Here is a 15,597-nt window from a genome sequence, read left to right as displayed (position 1 = left end):
TTACTATATCTAATCTATCTATGTGTAAATGTGCACTTTATGTATACTCTATATGTGTAATTTATCGTGTATTTTTGTCTGAAGACTGCCTTGTCTGTCTGTCTATCTCTCTACATCTGTCTGTCTATCTATCTATCCGTCCGTCCGTCCGTATATCTATCTCCATTCATCCATCTATGTGTAAATGTCCATTTTATGTATACTCTATTTGTATACATGTGTAAGTTGTCTGTCTGTCTATCTATCTATCTCCATCTGTCTATTGTCTAGTCATACAGAAATAGAGCTCAAAATCTTTGAGCAAAAATGTGTGATTTGTGATGCATCATAACTTTTCCTTTAAATACTAAAATGGTCCGATTATTTGCAGGTTTTCCGTCCCAGAATTCCAGTGTAGTCTCAGACATTTAGAGGTATCAGGTAAACAATGAGCCAGTGTGAATGAGGTAGAGACGCTTGCCTGGTGTTTCTGTCTGCGTTTGCGTTCCTGTTCGATCTTCTGCTGTTTCTCTAGTTTCTCTGTGATTCGAGCCTCACGTAACGACTGTCTCTTGCTGCGCTTATAGGCCTTGGAGTCCAGTGATGTTTCTAAGGCCGTGTCTCGTCTCATGCAAACCACCACCTCCTGACGCAGCTGTGGAAGCAAACACACAATCTGTCAGGGCAGTTTTGGCAAAGGACCTAAACCAGATGAACTGATGCAGTGGCCACTAGGAATATGCCAACAGCCTGACATGGATCACTGTATTTGAGTGAATGTTTGTAAGGTCCAGACAGCGGTCACCTGTCTCTGGAAGTTGAGCAGTCTGAGAGCTTTGAGCTCAATAGTTGCTTTGGTGCGCAGATCTCCAGCCAGAGACCCCGGAAGATTCTCCAGCTCCTGAATACGGTGTGCGATACGAGCTTCAAGCCTGCAGACACATCATAAAACAAAGCATCAGAAGAGCTCCTTTCTCAGCTGGTCCTTGGTACAATAGAGTCACACGAGAGACGCATCACATTTGTGATGTCATCAGTGCAATCATTAGAAAAAATCAGACATTTGACATTCTCTGAATTGCTGAACCTCAGGCTCAAAATATTAGAGACAGAACCATCGTAGACGGACAGGTACAAAACTAGTGGTCAAATCACTATGTTTCGATCCACCTATTTTATTTTTGTTAAATTTTTTTTTTGTTGTTGCAAATTTTGGGATATCACGTAAGAAAAAAAGCTGGATGGAAACAACAAAGATGCGCATAAATTCTAAAAATGTGCACAAAATATGTGAATGCTCAATAGAGGCAGATCATTTTTATCCGATAAGAATATAAACTACTATGGAAACTGAATAAATTTACTGAATTTACTGAATAAATCCCAAGATTTGTAACAAATTCACATGACTTTGCCTGAACAGTGGATGTGATTGGATAACTGGACTAACCAGAGGACCAATTGCATCACAGCATCTCAAATGTTTGTTTGGTGGTTCCGAAACACCTGAGTCAAAGTCTGTGATCAGAATGATTTAGTTTAACTCCCAGAGGCATCTCACATAATTGCGTTTCCAAACACAAGCATCGAATGCAAGAGAACATGACAGCATTTATTGTGCTTCATCTGCTGCTCTGAGACACAAGTTATTTAAGAGGCACAGTTTCTGCCCCGATTGCAGCAACTTCCATTTTTATCACAGATATTTTGCACCAATTACCCAGGAAGTGGCGATTTGAAGACATGGAATGGAATTGGTGCTATGTTTTATGCAACCATTCCAATGTTGCACTCAAGTTAAATATAAAATATTGGATGGAAACATAGATAATGGCTGAATCTTGAAATATTACCCACAATCCTGAATACTTGCTCTCAGCTTTTTAAAGTACCAGTACCAAGTAACAACAAAAACATAGTTTGTTTTTTCTCACAGAACATTTGCATTTATGCATTTCGTAGACTTACACTCAAGGTACACATTTTATCCTGGGAACTGAACCCATGTCCTTGGCATTGCTATCAAAGCTTTCTGCTTTTAAAAGGCCGTCAAAGTGTCGCTCTGGCTGCGGTTCTGCTGAGTCTCACCTGTACTCTCTCTCCTGCAGAATCTCAACAGGGTCCAGACCGCAAGGCTTCTGAACTGGCGTGATGCGGTTCTGCTTCTGGTGCAGCGGCACCATGGTGGTGGGCTGAGACGGGTGGGCCAGGTGTCCTGGTGATTGGGTTTGTGGCGGCATAACTGGTGAGGCAGCCGGTGGCACCGACGGCGGAGCAGGTGAGGGACGTCCGGTGGGCTGCGGCGGCATCAGCTTCTGAGGAGCGTTGGAGGGGGTCGCTGCATTGACCATAGGACCTGTCGCACAGGACATACATCATCACAGGCTGCATTTCCATTCAAGAAGCTCAATCATCACATGCTGAACGGATGCATTCTCACCTTCAGGCCATGGTTTGGGGGGTCCGTTGTGGTTCTGACCCTGAACACCAGCCGGTACTCCAGAAGGTCCAGGAGGAGGCATGTTGGGTCCCACCATCCCTGCGGAGCAACCGGCACAAACTAACCCTTTACTAAAGTCACCACAGACGACTGCAGCGCAGCTGAATGTTCTTAAAAACCACTCCATCATTCAGAAGAGAACTGAGAAAAATACAGCTCCTGAACTTGAAATGAATTAGAAACGAGTTAGCACACAGAAGAAAATTTTGAATTTAAGGGTTTGCGCTGGCACAAGCGATTTTAGTAAATCTGGCTAAATAATAAATCCCATTATCAGTTACAGAACAACCCAAATAACTTGTGCCGTCAGATACATGTGTGGTAGTTTAACTGTGTAAAATCTCTGCTCACCATGTCCTCGGCTGAAACCGGCACTTCCTCCACCACCAGGTGGCAAACTGGACAAGGATGGTCCCTGTGGCATGCCTGGCATGGGCCGCTTACCCTGCACTGCCATCTGCAGGTGATCTGGTAGAGGCTGCCCACGCGCCAACATCTTATAGGCCATGATCTGAGCACGCAGCTGGTGCAGCTGGCTCTGGTTGAAGGGTGTTGGGGTGGCAGAGGAGCCTGAGGCACTGCTGCCGGAGACAGAGGTGGCGCTTTGGCTTCCGGGGCGGTTTTGCTGCGGCAGCGTTTGGCCATCCACGCCCTCCAACGAGGCAGAACTAGAGCCGGAGGTGGACAGGAGGGGACCGGATGGAGGCCCGCTGGCAGACACAGGACTGGACACGTGCTCTGAAGCGCCCAGCGGTGACGGGTATCCTGCGGGAGGAGACAGATTGGACACAAGTCAATCAGATGGCAAAACACTGTTTATTACTATAAACACCTTAATTTCTATATCACTTTATACAATACAGATTGTTTCAAAGCAGCTTCAGAGTAATAAACAGGAAAATAATGATCAGTGATGCAAACAGAATTCAATTCAGCTGTAAAGTAGCTCTAAAAAGAAAATAGTGTCATTATTCAGCTGAAGTCAGTTCAAAGTTGATTCAGTTCAATAACAGTGTCGATGCTGCAAAATTTGTCAAATATGGAACAAAGCTGAATCAGCTATGAAGCAGCTCTGCAGTGGTATCATCCAACAGAAGAATAAAGCAACAAAACAAAAGGCAGTGTTATTTTAGTATCATTGAGATACTATTATAGCTTTTATTAAAGGGGTCATGACATGAGAAATCAAATTTGCCTTTATCTTTTGACATATAAAAGGTCTTAGTACCATCAAAACATCCTGCAAGTTTCATTTTTAAACAAACTCCAAAAATGGCTCATTTTCTCAGATATGGCGGGATCTGTGATGTCACAATGGCAAATACATTTGCATATGACTGCCTCCAGAGCAAGACATCGACAAATGGTTTTACATTATCGCACCATAGGCCCCGCCCACTGGCGTTCAGTCACTTAATGGCTTTTATTTGTCTACACTGGATGTGAGCATTGCATCAAAAGCAAATAAAAGCCATTAAAATCACAGACGCTGTCTACACTGGATACAGTATGCAGATGCGCATTCAGTTTCTGACATACTCCACTCACTTTAGTCTGTCTACAACAGGACAAATGGAAGAGTGAACAAATCCTGACAAATCCTGTCAAAATATATATAAATTTTTTTTTTTTTTTGTGCAAACATTATAAGTGAACCTCAAGGAACATATTAAAATAAAAGATCCATGTCATGACCCCTTTAATATTTGAATCAGTTTTATATTTTCCATTTTTATTTTAATTTTCGTAAGTTTGTGTTTCTCATCGTTTTTTAAATATGTCTATATATTTTTTATTAATTTTTAAGTTTTAGTTTTAGTACATCAAGTTAAACTAAATTAAATGAGAAATTTTGCCTTGGCAACTAGCTGAAATGAAATAAGTTTAAGTTTTTTATGTTATTTTACGTTTATTACATTTTTATGACTTAAAGAAATAGTTCACCCAAAAATGAAAATTTGATGTTTATGTGCTCACCCCCAGGGCATCCAAGATGTAGGGGACTTTGTTTCTTCAGTAGAACACAAATGATGATTTTTAACTCCAACCATTGCTGTCTGTCAGCCGTATAATGTGCGTCAATGGGAACACAATCTATAAGAGTAAAAAAACATGCACAGACAAATCCAAATTAAACCCTGCGGCTCGTGACGACACATTGATGTCCTAAGACACGAAACGATCGGTTTGTGTGAGAAACCAAACAGTATTTATATCATTTAAAACAACACTATGTCCAACTGAGGTCTGATCGCGCTCTGACAACGACAGTGATATCTCGCGCTTATACTTCAATGAGTGCTACACATCACTTCCGTTGTCAGAGCGTGATCAGACCTCACTAAGCGAATGCTGAACGCAGTTGGACATAGTGGTGTTTTAGAGGTAAAAAATTATATAAATACTGTTCGGTTTTCACAGAAACCGATCATTTCATGTCTTAGGACATCAATGTGTCGTCATGAGCTGCAGGGTTTAATTTGGATTTGTCTAAGCAAGTTTTATTTACTCTTATAAAAGAAGTTCCTATTGACCCACATTATACGGCTGACAGACGGCAACGGTTAAGAATCATCATTTGTGTTCTACTGAAGAAACTAAGTCACCTACATCTTGGATGCCTTGGGGGTAAGCAGATAAACATCAAATTTTCATTTTTGGTTGAACTATCCCTTTAACTATAATAACCCTGATGCAAGGGAGGTGAAAACAATTCTTATTGGTGTCAGTCAGACTCTATTGGTCAAATGGCCCTTCGTCTGAGGTTCATGAATGCGACACAGGAACCTTGAGAGTGCTGGTCCATCGGGCTTCCTGGACGCGTCATCCCGCTGTGACCGGCCCTCATTGGAACGACTTTCATCTGACTGAAACGAGCGTCTTCTGAAAGGCTCTCCTCCACAGGCTTTAGGACAAACACAAATATTAACCCTCTGACCTGTTTTACCATTAAAAACATTTAGATTGATTGAGATTTTCACCTTGTGCATCTGGTGCAAACTCTCCTGGCTGTATCCCGCAGATGTTTGCTGAGGAAAGGAGTGTCCTGTCGAAGTGGCCGGTCCAGGACTGGGGCCCATCATGCTGTGAGAGGATCCAGGGGACAGTCCTGAACCCAGCACGGCCCCTGGAGATGGGCCCGGACCCGGCGAAGGCCCCGGACAGGGTGTCCCTCCTAACGGGGGCTCTGGGGTGGACATGCCTCAGACTCACCCTGCATTTGACATAAGGAAAGACCATTAAAATGTGATGTAATACTCATAAAATATACTCATCCAAGCACAATTTATTTACATGACATGACATTTTTTTCTCAAGAGATATTTTCTTAGTAATATGGCTTTCATCTGATTTTCTCCCTCTGGGATCTATTTGAAGACTTTCTGAAATGAAGTGAATTACAGAGACAGTAAACTGCTGAAAAAGCAGATAAAACCAGCCTAAGATGGTTGGCTGGTTTTAGCTGGTCTTCCAGTCTGGTTTAGCAGGCCGGTTTTCGAGAAGTTTTGGCCACTTCTTTAGCTGTCTTACCTGCTCAGGCTGGGAGACCAGCTTAAAGGGTTAGTTCACCCATGAAAATGAAAATTATGTCATTAATGACTCACCCTCATGTCGTTCCAAAACCGTAAGGGCCGTTTCATAGTCACGCATACGCGTCCCCGAGGCTACGCATCATTACGCTTCGGCCACCATTATGCGTCGGTGCGTAGCCGAATATGTCGTCCTAGTTTTTGATACGCGACGCGCCGATGCATGCAATACTATGTGTTGTCGGTGGGGCCGACATTGCAAGTATTGTACATTAATTCAAGTATATTGTGTTTACAGAAGAAGAAGGTTTGAATACAATGGCGGGCGAAGAGGAAAAATTATGCGAACTTATACGTATTCATCCACATTTATACGATAGTTCATCGCAATTACACTCAAATAAAATAGCGTTGGAAAATGCATGGAGAGAGGTTGCAACCGCGATGGGAAAACCCATAGATAAAGTAAAAACGGACTGGAAAAGTGCCCGTGACAAATTCACCAGGGCGCACAAAAAGTGGAAGGTGGCGTGCAGAAGTTTCGGCTACCCAAAAATATTGACTCAACTTAGCTGGCTGAGTGAATTCATAAAGCATAGGACTACAGAATCTACTAATATCACCCGACTCTACTACCCCCTGTTGCGTGAGCGTTGTATTGCATACACGCATCGCCCGTGACGCTTGCGTCCACTGTTTAGACTATGAAAGGGAGCGAGGCGCTCGCATTGCTTGCTCGCGTTTCTCGCGTTGACTATGTAACGGCCCTATGACCTCCGTTCATCTTCGGAACACAGTTTAAGATATTTTAGATTTAGTCCGAGAGCTTTCTGTCCCTCCATTGAAAGTGTATGTACGGTATACTGTCCATGTACAGAAAGGTAATAAAAACATCATCAAAGTAGTCCATGTGACATCAATGGGTTAGTTAGAATTTTTTGAAGCATCGACAATACATTTTGGTCCAAAAATAACAAAAACTTTGACTTTATTCAGCATTGTCTTCTCTTCCGGGTCTGTTGTATATCCTCCGCAGTGACGCTGCTTCTTCTTCTTTCCTGTTTTATGGCGGTTGGCATCCAGCTTATTGGTGCATTACCGACCCTTTCTGCTCCGGACAGTGACACTGCTGACGTAAGACGCTGCTGACGGGGGTCATGCACACTTACGCAATATAAAGCAATACCAAAATACAAACAATGTAGAATAGCTTGAATACAGCGTGCGTCTCCCTCAGACTGTAAACGAAGCTCGGGCGCACCAGATGACACGTCAGCAGCGTCACTGTCCAGAGCAGAAGGGGGGCAGTAATGCACCGATAAGCTGGATGCCAACCGCCGTAAAACAGGAAAGAAGAAGAAGCAGCGTCACTGCGGAGGATATACAACAGACCCAGAAGAGAAGTCAATGCTGAATAAAGTCGTAGTTTTTGTTATTTTTGGACCAAAATGTATTTTCGATGCTTCAAAAAATTCTAACTAAACCACTGATGTCACATGGACTACTTTGATGATGTTTTTATTACCTTTCTGGACATGGACAGTCTACCGTACATACACTTTCAATGGAGGGACAGAAAGCTCTCGGACTAAATCTAAAATATCTTAATTTGTGTTCAAAAGATGAACAGAGGTCTTACGGGTGTGGAACGACATGAGGGTGAGTCATTAATTACATAATTTTCATTTTTGGGGGAACTAACCCTTTAAGCCAGCTAAAATGCTTATGCTTTTTTTTTTCTTTTTTTTTTTTTTCTCAACAGAAACAAACACATTCAAATAATCAGTGTTGGGTAAGTTACTCTAAAAAATTAATTAATTACTAGCTAGTAATTACATCTTGAACAGTGTAATTGGATTACTTTACTAATTACTCTATATAAAAGGTATTGCATTACTTCTTACTTTCTAAATCCCATATCAACCTCGACCACTTGAACAATACAAGGATAGACAGGAAATAGGCTAGTTCTTGAAATGACCAATGTATTTAAAGGGAGGTTACATTAAAAACATACATTAGATGACATTAAATTGTAATGTTAAATCCAATATTGTTTTATATAGAATTGTTCTATAGTCTGTAAAGTATTTAATGCAAGTACATCAAAAGTAATTGTAATTAAATTACAGAATAATTAAAAGTAATCTCTTACTTTACTTTTCAAGGGAAAAGTAATTCAATTACAGTAATGAATTACTTAGTAATGCATTACACTGGTAACACTTTATAATAAGGTTCATTTGTTAACATCAGTTAATGTATTAACTAACATGAACAATACATTTGTTACTGTATTTGTTAATATTAGCTAATAAAAACAGAGCAGTTCATTGTTTGTTCATGTGAGTTCACAGTGTATAAACTAATGTTAACAAATACAAGTCTTGATTTTAATCATTTATTAGTAAATGCTGAAATTAACATTAACAAAGATGAATAAATGCTGTATAAGTATTGTTCATTCTTAATTCATGTTAACTAAAGTAGTTAAATAATGTTAACTAATGAACCTTATTGTAAAGTGTACTCCACCCTCCTGCATTTTTGACCAATGAATTTCCTTAGAATTTATAGAGATTGCCCACGCAAATAATAATTTCTATCCAATGTAGTTGAGATTTATTTTACACCAGGAACAAATCATTATGGAAATTCCCAAGGCTTTTTGCGATTGTATTAGTATCAATGACTTTACAGGGCCTGGAAACCATATTTTATAAATGCACTGTATTGCACAGGTCTATGATGATACTATAATAATGATGAGGCTTTATTACAGACATGAGTAGATGATTCTGCAGGATGAACTCATTCCTGCCTCTGGAAACATCAAACAGCGGCTCGTTATAGGTAAATAAGCCAAGCATAAACATTTAACAGGGAAATAAAATGTCGTCCAGCTCGTGCTGCTGGATGATCCTCCGCCGAACATCTGCACATCCGCCGATCATCCGCTGCTATAAAACTCACATGAAATACCGAGTCATATTGAAACACTGCGATAGAAATAATGACGTCAAGTGGCCAGACAGTCTGATGTGGTCGCTTTCACTCTAATGAGATCAGTGCGATAATAATTCCTTGACTATTTAATTAGACTTACCCTTAGTATAATAAATGAGGCGGATGCGCTCGAGGTGATGACGGAGCCCACGGTGTGTTTAATTAACCGAGCAGCGCCGCCCGACATCCGTTCCGTTCATTCGGTTGATGTTCATGTACGGAGCGCCGCTGCGGACACAGAGCATCAAACGCTCGAGAGAGAGAGCAAGCGAGAAAGAGGGCGAGCGAGAAAACATTTTTAAAATGATAAAAATATATTTTCTATTATTTAAGTTATATGTTTTATATGTTGTCTGTTTTTCTTATTTGCGTTTTGCTGTTCTGTTAACAGTCTGACCACACGTTAGGCTATGTCAGGCGCTCCACATGGGTTCCCATCATGGGATCATTAGTTGGTTTAGTATTAATTAATATTGTTTTAATTTCAATTAAATTTTATGAATTAAACAGCTCGTAAACATACTTTATCACTAGAAAAAAAAAAAATTAAGTAACTCGTTGCACATGATAGACATTTTCCATTATAGACATTTATGGCATAAAGGGTTCTTTAAAATTCAAGAACCCTTCTATGTACTCCACTGAACCTTGTTTTCTACTTTTTATCCTCATGAGATGCCTTTATAAGTCCACCAACAAAATAAATGACAAAAACCTAAAGATGGCCTATATATAACATATATAAATTCCTATTTTTCATGCCAGGTACTGTAGCAAATACTATATAATTTATTTTAGAAATTGATAGATTTATATACTTGGAACTCATGCCAACCAAAAATAAGTAGATCCCTATCATTTAATCCTCATCATTCCCTATCATTTGGCTAACTCATCCTCACTCTCATCACATGGAAGAGCTAACTTACTCTTCCTATTGCCCTTTTCGTAAAATAAGAAGAAATAATTTGGATATTAATACATAAATGCATATACTACAAAAAAACACTTAAAAATAAATAAATAACAGCAATCATATTGTTGATGCTATACTATCTATAAAAAATCCTAATGGGGAAATACATTACTGCAATTCCACTGGTACAGCATTGCCATATGGCAACATTGATAAAACCATGTTAGACAAAGTTGATTTGTGAATAAAACTTTCTAATTAACTTATCAAAAATGCAGCAAAAAAAAAAAAAAAAAAAATTGAAAAGAGATGTTTAAAAATGAAGTAGAGCAATTTCTGGAGCACTTCAACAGGTGTCTTCCATGTGAGGGTGACAGTGGGAAAGAGAGTTTTTGTGGGACATTCAAATGTCATGTGAATTAAAAACAGCACATTGGCATCCTTAAGACCTACCCTTTTAATTCCCAATATATTGTATTTTCTTCTGAATAACACGGAAATTAGTTGTTACCATATGGCAACTCAGAGGGTTAAGCATAATATACTGAAAATTGTATAGTTACAAATCTATACGTTACGTTACAAATCTATGCTATACGTATCAGTTCAGAATTTCTGTGACTTTATTCTCTTAAAATCACCATGAAATCAAAATTGATAATTCATTTTCATTTCATTTTAAACATTCATTTTTTATTTAATATTGGAGAGTTTATTATAAATGATCTTGAATCTTGAATCAGAATAACTTCCCTCCCTCTTGCGGCAACATCTCTTCTCTTCACTGATGACGTGTTTACTGGCGTGACGGTGGAGCAACCTGTCCCACACAGGAGATACCAATAGCAAACCACAACCATCCAATCAATTCCCCATGGACAAAATCAAGCCCTGCCATACATTGTTCTTCTTCTTCTTCTTCTTCTTTTTATTTTTATTAAATGCTTGAAAAAACAAACAAACAAACAAACAAACAAAAAAAACAAGTAGCAACAATTGTCATCATTGTATAACAATAAAACAATATGCCAGAGTCCAACAGTCTTTCAGATTAAGTGCCAAGTCCTTAAACACAGCTACTGTTCTCATAGCTTTCAGGTTTTTAGAAAATACAAAATACATTTTCATCTCATGTTTAAATGTTAAAAAAAGAGGTTTGCACTTTGAAAATTTACATATATGAATGTGATATTTGGCTAACAGAAAAATAAGGTTTATAAAATAAATATCATTTTTCTTTTCACATTCACGAAAGCCAAAAATTACATTTCTGTATGTAAATTTAAAATTTAGATTCACATAACATTTAATAAAGTCACAATGGTCACACCAAAATGTCAGTGTGTGAGAGCACATTTGTTCTTCAAGAAGCGTTTCACTCAGATGAACGTCACTACAGGGAAGAAAACTTCGGTTTCATGCTGATTTAAATCGTTTTCACAGTGATGATTTTTTTTTCTTTCAGCATTTTTCTCTGTATGTTTTTAACTCACAATAGCAAAACATTTCGGGGACGTCTGCTTATCCGTTCTGCTTCTTCTGTATGTGTTGAACAGTTGTGTGTACTAAGCGTGTCAGTGCGCTTGTGTTTGTTCTCCGCTGCTGTAGGAGGCGCTGCTGTTTGACGTTCATGATAATCAGGAGCGAGTTCCGGTGAATATCAAATTTCTGCTAGTGTTCCTGCTCACCGATGAATTTCGTTGATAATTTACACAAATGGACGAGTAGGATGGATCTGGTGAGTGTTTAGTGGTTCTAATAGTACAGCCTGTTCGATTAACGGGGAATAAAGGCGGTTTAAAGGCTGTTCGATGTGTTGTTTGTGTCGAGCGCTCTCACGCGCTGCTGCGTTTACTTAAATGAATTTAATCTGATGTGAAGAACGTGTCTCGATCTCGAAGTATATTCGTATTCAGTTGCCCTCAGACATGTTTATTGTGTAGCATATTATCCTCTGTCAGTCCCGGTTGACGCGGCCCGCGGGGTGTGTGATGTTATTCACTCTGTTTTAGGACTTCGGGAACAAACTGCCCCAGGCTCTGTCGACAAACACTAAACTGCCCCAGTCTCTCTCCTCTAGCGCTAAATTTCTGCCCTCAGGCCCGTTTGAGCACTACGGGCGGCCGGTGGGAGTCAAAGTCAAAGAGGAAGACGAGAGTGTGGAAGATTTCTTTCATTTCGGTGAGTGACGTCACAGACACATTTCATATTCGCATATTAAATGTGTTATTCTCATGAACCTTCTCACATTTTCCATGATTTCGTCATTACCATTTTTATAGCAGCGCACCTTAAGATGTTAATTTTTGAACTTTCCCCAGAAGACGAGTAACTGTTAATGAGTCATTTTCAATATCAAAACTTGTTTTTGTTTCAAATGTCACACTTGTGACATTTAAACCTGAGTGTGTGAGTACAACATTTATACATTTTATTCACAAACACATGCACCGTTTCAGTTGCACATTAATTAAAATGGGGAGAATTAATTAAAAAAAAGTTTAAGTAATTGACCAGAATATAAACAACTGCAGTGTGGTAGAATGGTTTAAAAGACTGTTTACCCAAACATGATCATTCTGTCGGCATTCAAAGACTGACATACTTTGAAATGAAAGACAGTGTTGTTTGGGTGAACTAACCCTTTAACACAGTCTATGAAATTCAGTAATAATCTCCTTTATATATCCGTGCACTCACTCATAGCCCATTTATTCAGATACTTTTAAAGCGTCATTTCACCCAAAAAATAAATTTCTGTCATCAATTGCTTACCTTCATTTCATTTCAAACCCATTAGACTTCCATTCATCTTCAAAACACAACTGAAGATATTTTTAATGAAATCTGAGATTTCTGTCCCTTCATTGAAAGTCTATTCACCTAAAATGCCTCAAAACGTTCATAAAGAGATGGTAAAATAAATCCATATGAATGGAATGGTTTAATTCAAGTCTTTTGAAGAGACATTGTTGCTATTTATATATGATGAACAGTTTTACTTGAGTCTTTTATTCACATATAAACATTATTACAGTGTTAAACAATGTTTACAGCATTCAATTTTGGTAAATTGAAGCTCAAGCATGAGAACCAATGAGGTTTGTTCTCTCGGGTCACATGGCATGTTTGAGCTTCTGTTTATGTTTGCTGATCAATGTTTATATGTGAATAAAAGCCTAAATCATATAACAAGATTGTTTCTTTTCTTGGATTAAACCGCTTGATTCATATGGATTTAAAACATTCATATGGATTTTTGAGTGAACAGTCCTTTAAAGGAGGGACAGAAATGTCTCAGATTTAATTAAAGATATTTTCATTTGTGTTTTGAACGATTGAAGGAAATTCATACAGGTTTGGAATGACATGAGGGTGAATAAATGACAGAATTTAAATTTTTGGGCAAACTATCCCTTTAATTGAATAAAGAACACACTCCACTCCCAGGGCTGCAAAACATCAACACCTGATAATGGTTTTCATGGGAACGAATCCAATAGTTTTTGACATTGAAAATGGTTTTGTCTATAATGTACATGCATTTCTGAAATTGCACTGAACTGTAGGTAATGTTTTTCTTTCATGACCAGCTCAGCATCTGCAGCAGCAGACAGGAGAGTGTCTCACAGCTTGTTGCGGCGCTGCAAACCCTAAAAGCCTGTCTCTCACGGATTCACCCAAGCCGAACAATCGTCCCTCAGCGGACCGGCCATACCACTGCCAGGACTGTGGCAAGTACTTCAGAATTAACGACATCAAGAGGCATCAGAGAATACACAGCGGAGAGCGGCCGTTCCCTTGCTTCCAGTGCGGCAAGAATTTCCCCACATCCGGGGACTTGAAGAGGCACGAGAGAATCCACACAGGAGAGCGGCCCTACCACTGTCTGCAGTGCGGCAAGAATTTCTCCGATTCGGGACACCTTAAGCAGCACGAAAGGATGCACACGGGCGAGAGGCCGTACCAGTGTTCGCAGTGCGCCAAGCGCTTCTACAGATCGGGAGACCTTAAACGCCACCTGAGGATCCACAGCGGCGAGCGGCCGTACAAATGCCTCCAGTGTGGCAAAACATTCTCGGATTCCGGACACTTGAGGGGCCACCAGCGCATTCACACAGGAGAGAGACCCCACCGGTGCACCCTGTGCGAGAAGAGCTTCTTCAGATCAGGCGACCTGAAGCGCCATCACAGAACCCACACAGGCGAGAGGCCCTACCAGTGCTTCCAGTGCGGGAAGAGCTTTTCCGAGTCAGGACACCTGAAGGAACACCGGAGGATCCACACCGGAGAGAAGCCGTACCACTGCAACCAATGCGACAAGAGCTTCTCCAGGCTGGAGCGCCTGAAGGGTCACCAGAGCATCCACACAGGCGAGAGGCCGTTCCACTGCACGCAGTGCGGCAAGAATTTCTTTCGCTCTGGAGAGCTGAAGCGGCATCAGAGGATTCACAACGGGGAACGAGCATGAGCTGGTGTTCTGGAGGGCAGTTCGAGTTCGCTCTGTGCTGCAGATGTGTCCTGATTCATGTGCCTCTTCATTGAAGAGGGGTGTGTATGTGAAGGCATTTAGAAGGCCGTTCACATTACTCTACTGTACCTGTAATACTGTAGAGGACTGATTCTCACTGACGTTTCCTCCATTTCCCTATTAGAAATCAGCATATGCTGTACTCTAGCATTGTTATAAATACATGCACCAGTTGTTCATTGCCGTAGACCGTTATGAACCGCTACCTCTGCACACCTTTAGTCCCAGATTTCACCCTCCACTCCTATCAGACTGAGCGTGGAGCTGATCATGTGATCAGGTCGTTCATCACACTGTCTGTATGTTGTTGCGAGATATATAGTCAAGTGACTCATTAGAAATGTATATTGTACAGGAGGATATTATTATTGTGTATGGTTACATTCCCTGTATTTAATGAATCCCTCTCAAATTGTTTTTTTTTTTTTCAATATAAACCTGAATACTGTTTTATTGTCATAGTGCAGAAGCTGTCAACATGAGATGATGCCACTGCAACAATTCTGAATTTCTCATTTTGATGTGATCATATGGTTTGTATCAGTCTCAATGGTGGCAGTGTTTTCCCAGCTGCTGTAAATCAGTTATTGTTTATTAACTATAACACTTTGTCACACCTATCATGAAATAAGTTACAAAGTATAGCTGTGATCTGACTAATTAGATTTTGAGCACCAGGTGAGTTGTATAGCAATCTGAGCTTCTCATAAATCATATTAGATTTAGCTTTTAAGTTTTTTTTTTCTTGTTTTTTTTTCTTTCACATTTATTGTTGTTTCAAAATGTCGTCTAATTTTTACTTTCTCTATATGTGTGTATTTAACCATTTGTAGACTTTAAGTTTGAAAGGGTTTAATGCGACCAGAAAGGCTTTTACAATAAGAGGGTTTGAATTATAACTTTTGCTTCTTCATGTGCATGAATGTTTTCTTCATAATGTGTGTCATCGTCTCTTAATAAACACGTCACCTGTACTAATACCCGCACACATGAATATTCATTTAAGGGTCTTGTGTAACTTTTTACATTTCTACAATAGATTGACTCATTAAATCATTAATAAATGATGTAACTTCAGCTGAATCGAGTGATAAAGGGTTGTTTAATATTTGTATGGTGCTGAACTGAAGGATCA

General features: G+C 39.8%; 2 protein-coding genes across 3 annotated transcripts in view; one reads left to right on the top strand and one right to left on the bottom strand.

The window, feature by feature from the left end:
- LOC137010632 (transcription activator BRG1) overlaps positions 1–9,249 on the bottom strand; it is a 30,619-nt gene extending 21,370 nt beyond the window's left edge. For both annotated transcript variants that reach the window (XM_067372778.1, XM_067372779.1), the window contains exons 1-8: positions 9,116–9,249; positions 5,461–5,693; positions 5,267–5,384; positions 2,831–3,244; positions 2,420–2,518; positions 2,068–2,335; positions 785–911; positions 461–634 (exon numbers count right to left, since the gene is read on the bottom strand). In XM_067372778.1, the coding sequence (XP_067228879.1) occupies positions 461–634; positions 785–911; positions 2,068–2,335; positions 2,420–2,518; positions 2,831–3,244; positions 5,267–5,384; positions 5,461–5,679 (1,419 nt within the window). In that variant the 5' untranslated portion in view covers positions 5,680–5,693; positions 9,116–9,249. The remainder of the gene's footprint in view (positions 1–460; positions 635–784; positions 912–2,067; positions 2,336–2,419; positions 2,519–2,830; positions 3,245–5,266; positions 5,385–5,460; positions 5,694–9,115) is intronic.
- Positions 9,250–11,490: 2,241 nt separating this feature from the next.
- Positions 11,491–15,481, top strand: LOC137010631 (zinc finger protein 436). The gene is made up of 3 exons (XM_067372777.1): positions 11,491–11,669; positions 11,944–12,112; positions 13,525–15,481. Exons 1-3 carry the CDS (start codon positions 11,622–11,624, stop codon positions 14,400–14,402), a joined length of 1,095 nt encoding a protein of 364 aa, XP_067228878.1. The 5' UTR covers positions 11,491–11,621; the 3' UTR covers positions 14,403–15,481.
- Positions 15,482–15,597: the final 116 nt, after the last annotated feature.

Source organism: Chanodichthys erythropterus, chromosome 21, assembly GCF_024489055.1.
Source record: "Chanodichthys erythropterus isolate Z2021 chromosome 21, ASM2448905v1, whole genome shotgun sequence".
Lineage (NCBI taxonomy): Eukaryota > Metazoa > Chordata > Actinopteri > Cypriniformes > Xenocyprididae > Chanodichthys > Chanodichthys erythropterus.
This window is presented reverse-complemented; position numbering and strand designations above follow the sequence as displayed.

Excerpts from the sequence above, each read along its gene's own strand:
- LOC137010631 (XM_067372777.1), top strand. The coding sequence starts at position 11,622 with ATGAATTTCGTTGATAATTTACACAAATGGACGAGTAGGATGGATCTG. Across the intron at positions 11,670-11,943 it reads GGACGAGTAGGATGGATCTG|GACTTCGGGAACAAACTGCC; the intron begins GTGAGTGTTTAG and ends ACTCTGTTTTAG. Across the intron at positions 12,113-13,524 it reads GGAAGATTTCTTTCATTTCG|CTCAGCATCTGCAGCAGCAG; the intron begins GTGAGTGACGTC and ends TTTCATGACCAG.